The sequence below is a fragment of the Phalaenopsis equestris genome, unplaced genomic scaffold, assembly GCF_001263595.1.
Source record: "Phalaenopsis equestris unplaced genomic scaffold, ASM126359v1 Scaffold000002, whole genome shotgun sequence".
Lineage (NCBI taxonomy): Eukaryota > Viridiplantae > Streptophyta > Magnoliopsida > Asparagales > Orchidaceae > Phalaenopsis > Phalaenopsis equestris.
Window position 1 is genome coordinate 64,298,521 of NW_018164444.1, and position 8,921 is coordinate 64,307,441.

Here is an 8,921-nt window from a genome sequence, read left to right on the forward strand (position 1 = left end):
TCCGGCTGGGATAACATTGGGGGTGGGATGGGTTCTTGGCTACTGTCATGACTTCGATGATGATGACTTCGACGGCGGCGGCTCTTTTGACTCAACAACGGCTCCAACAACTTCATGTCGTACATTAACATACCCTCGTTTTTACTGAAAGTGCATGAATATTAATGATAATAATGAGAAATAAGTACATTTAGACTAAATCATTTCCATAATCTTTCACTAAATTAAACTTTTGTATTAATTTATGCAAAGATTTTAGCCTAGTTGTTGGATGATTTGTTTTTAACCATGAGATCTTGAATTCAAAGCCTCACTCATATAATGGTGTATGTGACTTCATAAAATAAAAAAATATAAATTAAAAAAAAATTAATTTAAATTTTTCAAGGTCAAGTGTCCCTTCTTTTTTTATTATTTTTATTAAAATGCATGAACTGACCATAGATTTCATTTTCTAAATGCAAACTAAAATTAAACAAAATCACTAAAAATCACTTGGTCAGTCATCTCACATTTAAGCGATTTAGAATTAAATATAATAAAAAAATGCTACCAAAATATTCATGATAAATCACATAAGTCATATAATAATTAAATATAATTTTCAATAAATATTAAACATCAATATGATATTTAAATAATTATTTTTTAATGCAAACTAAATAAAATTTCATTTAATATAATAAATTTTAGATTTGGAAGATTTACCATTTTTTTCAAAAAAAAAAAGTTTTTTTTTTTTTTTTTTTTTTTTTTGCCTAAATAGAATCTTAGAGATATATAATTTATTTATGAAAAAAATCTTTGATGCAGGCTTAATTGCACGAATTAAAATGAAAAGAAAGACTCAAGTAGTATTAATAGCCTTTTATGAAGAGAAAGGTGTAGCAGATAATATTACGTCTGGTAAATCAGGCGTACGTTCGACGGAGTGGATCGCATCATGCTGCCAGACGCATAGTGCCGATCAGAAATCTATCACCGCTTGAAAACAATCAATCGACTTTAGGGTTAAAACTACTTCTAAGCGGACCTTAATCTTCCTTCCTCCTCTTGCCCCTCCACAAGAAGATCTTAGAACCCCCCATAAGATATCTAATATATATATATTTAATTTTAAAAATTAATAAGCTCACATAAATAATTAAATATATGCTTTTTTAAGTTCTCTCATATATAAAATTTATCAAACCCTACATTTAACACATTTGAAATTATTTTTAATGCAATATCATGCTATGTTTTGAATGTTTAAATATTTAATTTTTTTTTCAACTAATATAATATTTTCAACTCAAAGTTTGAGTTGAATTAATTTCATAAAATAATTCAATAATTCATGAATACTTCATAATAATAATGTGTTTAATGATAAATATTCATGATTAAATCTATTCTTCATTTAATTGGATGACTAAAATACTAAATATTTCAATATATTCATTCTTCTTTTAATATTAATCTTCTTAAATGGCTAAAATAAACATACATTCCCAAAATCTCAGAAGACTTAAAGACTGCTGATGAACTCAATAAAAAAGGAGTGTTTTTCCTGTCCGGTCACCGTATGTGCGGGCAACGGACGAGATGCAGCAGTGACCGGTCGTCTGTTGTCCGCAAGTACAGTCCATACGGTGACCGGGCCGGGCCCCGCCGCATCTCGTACTAACAAAGTTTAGGATTTTCATTTGTCAAATGAGACGCGAGAAGTTTTCATTCACTTTATAGGATACGAGACAGGCCTTGCTCAATCAAAATAGTTCACAATGACAAAATACATTCATACCCTTCTTAATTGGAGGCGACGAGCTTACAGAATTACGAATATTTGTTTGTCGTGTGTTGTTACTATAAAGATATCACATAACATCATTAGTTAAAAGATAATTTTTAAGCAATAATGACCTAGAGATATTAGTTGAGTTACAATAGTTGTATGACAATGATGATTGAGTTACAACATGTGCTGCTGGTAGTCGATGAAACTTGTTGGTGAACATTATCTTGCAGCTCTCTCCAAAAGTTTAGATTTAACTCATCTCATACCAACTCTCTTACAATTAGAGGGAAATTCAAATCATCATGATAAAAAAGGAAAGAAATCAAACACTATATGGATAAATAAGGGAGAATAATCTCTTATTTATTTTAAATATAATTTTAAAAGAGCGAATTTTAAAATCTCTCACTTTACCGGTGTGTTGATAATTTTAAAGTGACTGTGTGTGTCCTTTGATTATCATACCAACTCTCTTACACCCACGATTTCAAACCACTCATTCGAATACTCCATGTTGATCCTTTAATCATGCAATTCATTCATTCAAATACTCCATGTTGATCCTTTAATCATGCAATTCATTCATCATTAAGTGTCTTAAGAGCAAGATAATCAAAGTAATCTTAGGTGTCAAGCCACTTGATAAGCATGCTAAATTTAGAGATTGTTTAACTTTCAATTAATGCTTTGAAGCTTTCAATTATAATTTAAGTCTTTGATTTGAGCTCATTTGGACTCGGATAAAATCACTTATAATGTTATCAAATTTATACTATTAAGAAGCACAATTTGACCATAGAGTAAATGAAATTAAAGTATCGACATGCTTAATATTTATTCTGAAAGCTATATCATCTAAAATACATCAAGATTCACTCCTAATCATGTGAATTCTTTTATGACATCAATTATTACCCATTTTCGGTTAATGAAACCTCTATCATTTGAAAATAAATGTCGAATGAGAAAAAATTTATGTAATATTTATACTTTGGAGAATTTACAAGGCACGATCACTCCCTGGACATTAATGCGAACCTCCCCTCAAGGCTATGAACAAAATAAAATCTCAATCATAAATTCAAACATTCTTAAATTTGGCACATCAATTAAAGCAAGAATTACTAAAATTTCAAATTCTATATATTTGTTTAAAATTGACTATAGAGGCTTTGTTGAGCTACAAAGTGCCACTATTGAGTCCTAAACATAAAAAATGGTGGAATAGATAAGTCGAGGCCGAAGGCAACTCGGGCCTCGGGCCACCATTGATATGATACTAGCAATGGTGTTAGCAAGTACATGAGGAACGCATAGGCGCACAGACGAACGCTCGCAAATGAATCTTATTAGCTGTCTCAATGAGTTCCAACTTTACCTTCCTCCTCTTTGAACTTTCTACTTTGCGCATGTTCTATCATGGTATCTTTTGAAACTTCAATCTTGCTTGCAATAGTCTCCATTCATAAAGTTGCAGAGCTTAGTTAATGGGAGGAAAAATCTCTCAATCCTTGGTAACCCTTTCACCGCGAAAAGGGAGAAATCAATTATAAGAAGCTAAATGATGTTGATGGGGGAAAAAACAACAAAGAGATCAAAATCAATGCAAAATCTTATAATTAACTTTTCTTAATTTATGCTCTCTATCAATTTCATGTATTAAATGCTAATTATTACATTAAACTGTTTCTTTTATGTAAAAAAGGTGAGTGATGGACTTGACATGGAAGAATAAATAACTAATCTTAAGGAATGAACTAAGTGACAGTATCATTTTTGCAATAAAATTATTCTTCGGTATCATTCAATTGTTTTTTTCTTCTAAATGTATACCCAAAATACACTAAGAGTGAAATATGCCCAAATGAACTAGAGAGAACTCACCAAACTAAGACAAAGTGAACTCGCCAAATCGAAGTTCAGGAAGGGTTCGCCACTCATGTTTTAAGGGAGTTTGTCAACCAAATTCCAGAAGAACTCCCAATTAGGTTCAATACAAATTGGCCAAGGTAAACTTACCAAAAAAGGCCTAAACAAACCCACAAGAACGTAGGCAAATCCTCAAGCGAGTTAACCAAGGAACATGTAGTAAGTTCATGAACTCCTCGCTGAAGAATACCATTGGACTCGTATATGCCCAAGCCCAGAGAGACATTTGGCAGGTCCACCACAGTAAGCATCCAATTGCTCAAATTAGAAGGCATACTACTAGTCTATCTCTGAGACCTTGGGTTATTGCTCTCTCTATCTCCTCTCTTTTTTTCGCTTTTTAGTATATGTAGCTTGTGCGTGCGGGCGTGCATTTTTTTTTTTTTTTTTTTTTTCGCTCTCTCTATCTCCTCTTTTTTTTCGCTTTTTAGTATATGTAGCTTGTGCGTTGCGTGCATTTTTTTTTTTTTTTTGTAGCACTCAAACACCATTCTCCACACTTATAAATATTGGGTCACAAGAAGAATTAAGGTTAAACAAGCTTTCATGTTCTAGCCTAAAATTTCTATTCAATGAGTTTGGCAGCAGAATTCCCTCCTTCCACTCAACCATCTTTGCTCATCCCTCTTTCTCATTCTCTCTTCTTCTGTGCTGAGGTTCTAGTATAATATATGAATAGATAAATCAGGATCCACAACATATTTGGCAGTGAGAAGATTATTTGCTTATATTTATGTTTTTATAATGATATTATAATTTTTTTCCTAAATTGATTGTTATATTATATGGATTTTGTGATTGTGATAAGCCCTTTAAGTTTAATTTTTCTATCTAAAATCTATCAAACTAAAATCAACTTAAAACTTTGCAAAACAAGAAAATATACATGAACATTCTTTTGGTCAATGTTATAAAAAACAAATGAGTATGCCTATCAATAGCACAACAAAATACTTGGAACAATCGAAGGTTATATACTAAACAAGGTAATTAAACATTGGGCTTACAGTGATGAACATAATCCAACAAAAAAAAAAAAAAATCATGCGATGTTCTATAGTTTAATTCTTAAGAGATATTTTTCATTCAACTCATGGAATTATGATTCGATGGGTTCTCCAATGATCTAGAATCACCCAATATTTAAGGTTATAGGCCACTTCATTCTTATGTTATTCTCATCATTCTTACATTATTCTTGGCCTCATGGACCACTTTGATTTTAGTAAAGTTGTAAGACTTGTCTTCCCTTCAAACATCCCAATATCAATCTCATCTTATATTTTTCACAACTTTTGAGGCTCCTTTAGGAAGACGATCCCTTCATATTATAAATTCAATGTTTATTTATAATTCCTGGGTGATTGGATCTCTCCCTATTAAAACCCATATAGCCTTTTGCATTTGCAATTAATCAAAACCTCTACTTTATAATCCCAATGAGTTATTGATCCTTCCTTTAAAGGATCTTTTAATAGTTCTATATTCATCAAATTCATTGGTATCTACTCTTAAATAAGTTATCTCAATCTTTAACTCTTGCATTGAAGGACCTCTATCCCATTAATTAATCACAAGGCCTTACTCCAGAGAGAAATATTAATCTACCAAAATTAAATAAATCATATCTGATCTTCTAGATCATCTAATGAAAATCTCTACAATGCATACGTTCAATTTGTCTTTCATTACCTCTAATAATAATAAGCTTATCAATCACCCTCCAAGTTGATACCCTTTCCATTTTCAATATGAAGCTTTTTTTAGGCTCATGAATCAAAATTCATTGAAAACGTTTCCTTCATCTATCAGTAACTATTGAACAAGCAATCAGATTCATAGTAGGAAAGGCCAAGAAAAATAAAATGTCCAAAGGTGTTCAAGGTCACTCAAAGATTTGAATTCTGATTTGGTTAGAATTCCAAACCTGGCCATGATGGTGTCCAATGCCAATATGCAGATCCAACCTGCCCTTTTCAGATGAATTTGATAAGATCTCCAAGATAGTGCAAAAATATCCTCCAAGTTTTATCTAACAATGTCATTTGAATCGCAAAGGAACAACCAATAATATCATCCCCAAGCATGTCTACTTAAAACATTCTCCAAATCAAATTTATGCATTTTTTATCTTTGTGCACTTGCAACCATCACAGCTCAATCCAGCGACTAAAGTGTCATCATCCACCTCAAAACTACCTCAAGTTTCTCCCACAATGGTTTCCTCGAGGGGCTAGACAGCATGTTACACCATAGAGACAAACCAATCCTAGATCTAAGTTGTAGGCTGGGAAAGAGAGGAAGGGGGAGAGTCTGGATATTGATAAACTCTATAACTCTTCCCTTGAGTTGTAGAATCTCTCTCATCCTCTCACAATGGATGTGGGCCACAATGTCTATCCATCAAAATATTATTGAGAGAAATTTACGTACATACCACACCATTCTTATGTATTTACCTGTCTGACACCTAAAATTCGATATTTACATTTATAACTCTTAGCTCTTATAAAACTGTGCATGAAAAGGTGTCTTTCACTTCTAAAAAGTTAATAATAGTGGTATTTTCTATGTGATGTTATGGATTTAAGTGGTAAGCATGTAAATATCAAAGTTTAGGGGTGATATGAAAATATATAAGAATTGTGTGGTATGTATGTACATGACCCTATTATTTAATTTCCCCTCCATGTATCTTTTATTTCTCCCACTGGATGGTCAAATTTCCCTCGCCATTAAGTAAACCAGACAACCAAACCTCAACCCTTCTCCCACTTTCTTTGAACCAAGCCTTTCCTCAACTCTTTATTGGTGAACCTGCCAAAGCTTAGAATCAATCAGTTATGTCGATCTCTAAAATCAATTTTCATCATTCATAAATAATATCTCAACATATAATCAAATTGAACTTAACATTTTAGTAAAAGAAGCATGTAAATATCATGAACCGACCACATGATTACTAGTTTAAAAAAAATAATAAAATTCAAGAATTTCATAACTTTTTTTTTGAAAAAAAGCAACGTTCTTATTCACTAAATTTGTAAATTACAGGGAGGTTTATTCTCAAAACAGTACAGATTCTTATGTGATGCAAGCAATGATAAAGCTGTTCAATTTGCATTAATAGATGGAAAATTCTTATTTCTCAATGTAATCTAACTGAGAAACATTTTAAAACTACCAATCATTCTTATATATATATACATTGAGTTTTTAAGCAAGCAATCATCTACTCTGTGGAACAAGACTATGCCATACACATGCGCAAACAGTTAGCTTACAAGCACCTGCTTAAGTAGCGCGATTTTTAAGTCAAATAATTGTATTTATTATATTTTTAAATTAGCCATTTTTTATTTTGATTATATTCTCTTAAATTGTCATTGGATATTATTTATTGAAGAAATAAATGAAAGATATTAAGAGAAGCGATCATGCCTTCCAAAAAAATTAAAACAAGGACAAGCAGTGATTAAAATGAAATAATGAGCAACACAAACAGGTATATTACATAATTCTGCAAATATTTCCAAGCTCATACAATAATCAGCATTTAGAAATGTCAAAACACATTAAAGGCAAGCACAGAACTGCACCAAAAGTTTAACCGGATAAAACGATGAAAGTTATGAGGATCAAGAAATCAAAACCAAATTAGCAGTGCTGCAACCATGAGATGCATACCAATAAGAAAGCTGAATAAACCTAATATAAACTTTTTCTTAGCTTCCCACTTCAATCTGACTGGAGATGTAGAAATCTCAAGAAACATCAGTAGTTTTCGATTCCTCGGGTTTTTTGACTGGAACTTCTCCCAACTCAGCTTTTAAGTCGTTGATGCTCTGCTCCAGTTCATCAATCCGGCTTCCCATTTCATCTAGTGTGCAATGTTAAAGTAAACACCGAGCTAGAAGAAAGATGGCATACCGAAGATTGTATTACAAATTATTTTTCCAAATATCTCAGCAGAAATATTTTCACAGTAACACCGTTAATATGGGAGGATAGCAATGGTAGCAGTGGCAATAATATTTTTTAAGTCTGCATAGTTTATGCATAATTATGCCGTTTCATCATTTTCATTAAATTTCCTGGTCATCTATCTTGTAATGCTATATTATTTAAATATTTCATTTATTTGACTCTCTAACATCTTCAAATTACAGAAGCTTAAATTTCAACATAATTAAAGATGGCTTCTAGCTAGTAACCGGTCACCATCTACATCTAGTTGTCAGCAATATTGAATGTTTAAGAGAAAAAAAAAAAAAAAAAAGCAGGTTCAAATCATTATTGTTCATTCAAAATAGAGAAAAAAAAAAAAAATAAAGCAGGTTCAAATCATTATTGTTCATTCAAAATAGCGCTTAAATAAATACAAATAATTATGCTATATCAAACAAAATGTAATTTCTAGATAGCTCTGATATACAGTTTAATATCTATAATAATGGATTTCAAATAATAGCAAACAAAACGGATAATAGAGGTAAATTTGGAACAAGAATTGAAATAGCCATAAAGGATATTCTTCCCAATAATGCTTTCAGACATTGTCTGGAACCTGGTTTGCTGTGAATGGCCATTCAGTCAGTACCAAGAATATATAGCTTATATTTTCATTTGTTTAGTGTGATCTTCAAGCAAGAAAAAGAAACTCACCATCTGAACAAGAAGATTTTGAACCTGAAAAAATTGAATTGAAAATATTATTAAAATGGAAAAACTCTCCATATTGCACAACAAAAATAATGATAATGGCAGCAGAAAGGAAGCGAAGTAAACAATTTCTAGAAAAAAAGAACTCAAGGAAACATCGAGTACATTTGCATGTGAGTTTATACAATTGGCCTCCCTGCCTGAAAAAGTTACTTTACATTCATTGAATTTAAAAAAGAATAAAAAATACCAGTTTTTCAGCCATTTTAAACATAAAAAATAAACCAGGAATAACTCACAAAGGCTGTCATATCAGCAGGGTTCTTCATCAAGTCTTCTGATTCATGGTCACCCTGTCAATAGTTACCGTAATTTAAATCCATAAAAGTGGGTCAAAAAAGATTTTGGATAATGAAAACAGGCATTATAAACTGAATGAAAGGCACAAAAATAGAAAATGGTTGTTTGAATAGCCGATCAAAAAAGGGATAGGAGGTAAAATTTCTTTTTTCACATTGAAAATGAAAACAAGGCGTGGTGAGAAAACAAG

General features: G+C 31.6%; 2 protein-coding genes across 2 annotated transcripts in view; one reads left to right on the top strand and one right to left on the bottom strand.

The window, feature by feature from the left end:
* Window positions 1-7,193: 7,193 nt before the first annotated feature.
* On the bottom strand, window positions 7,194-8,796 carry LOC110019560 (heat shock factor-binding protein 1). Its single transcript, XM_020717279.1, has 5 exons — window positions 8,791-8,796; window positions 8,671-8,724; window positions 8,375-8,398; window positions 8,242-8,284; window positions 7,194-7,592 (listed from the first exon to the last, which is right to left on the bottom strand). The coding sequence occupies exons 1-5, from the start codon at window positions 8,794-8,796 to the stop codon at window positions 7,474-7,476; spliced, it is 246 nt and encodes an 81-aa protein (XP_020572938.1). The 3' UTR covers window positions 7,194-7,473.
* A 32-nt stretch (window positions 8,797-8,828) lies between these two features.
* Window positions 8,829-8,921, top strand: part of LOC110019567 (pectin acetylesterase 3-like) — a 2,581-nt gene continuing 2,488 nt past the window's right edge. The window contains exon 1 of the mRNA XM_020717293.1: window positions 8,829-8,834. Within this exon, the coding sequence (XP_020572952.1) occupies window positions 8,829-8,834 (6 nt within the window). The remainder of the gene's footprint in view (window positions 8,835-8,921) is intronic.

What these genes read in the sequence shown, in the direction of transcription:
- LOC110019560 (XM_020717279.1), bottom strand. An exon ending in CTGCTGATATGACAGCCTTT is followed by an intron (nt 8,399 to 8,670) that starts GTGAGTTATTCC and finishes CAATTTTTTCAG; the next exon opens with GTTCAAAATCTTCTTGTTCA. An exon ending in TGAAAGCATTATTGGGAAGA is followed by an intron (nt 7,593 to 8,241) that starts ATATCCTTTATG and finishes AACATTGCACAC; the next exon opens with TAGATGAAATGGGAAGCCGG.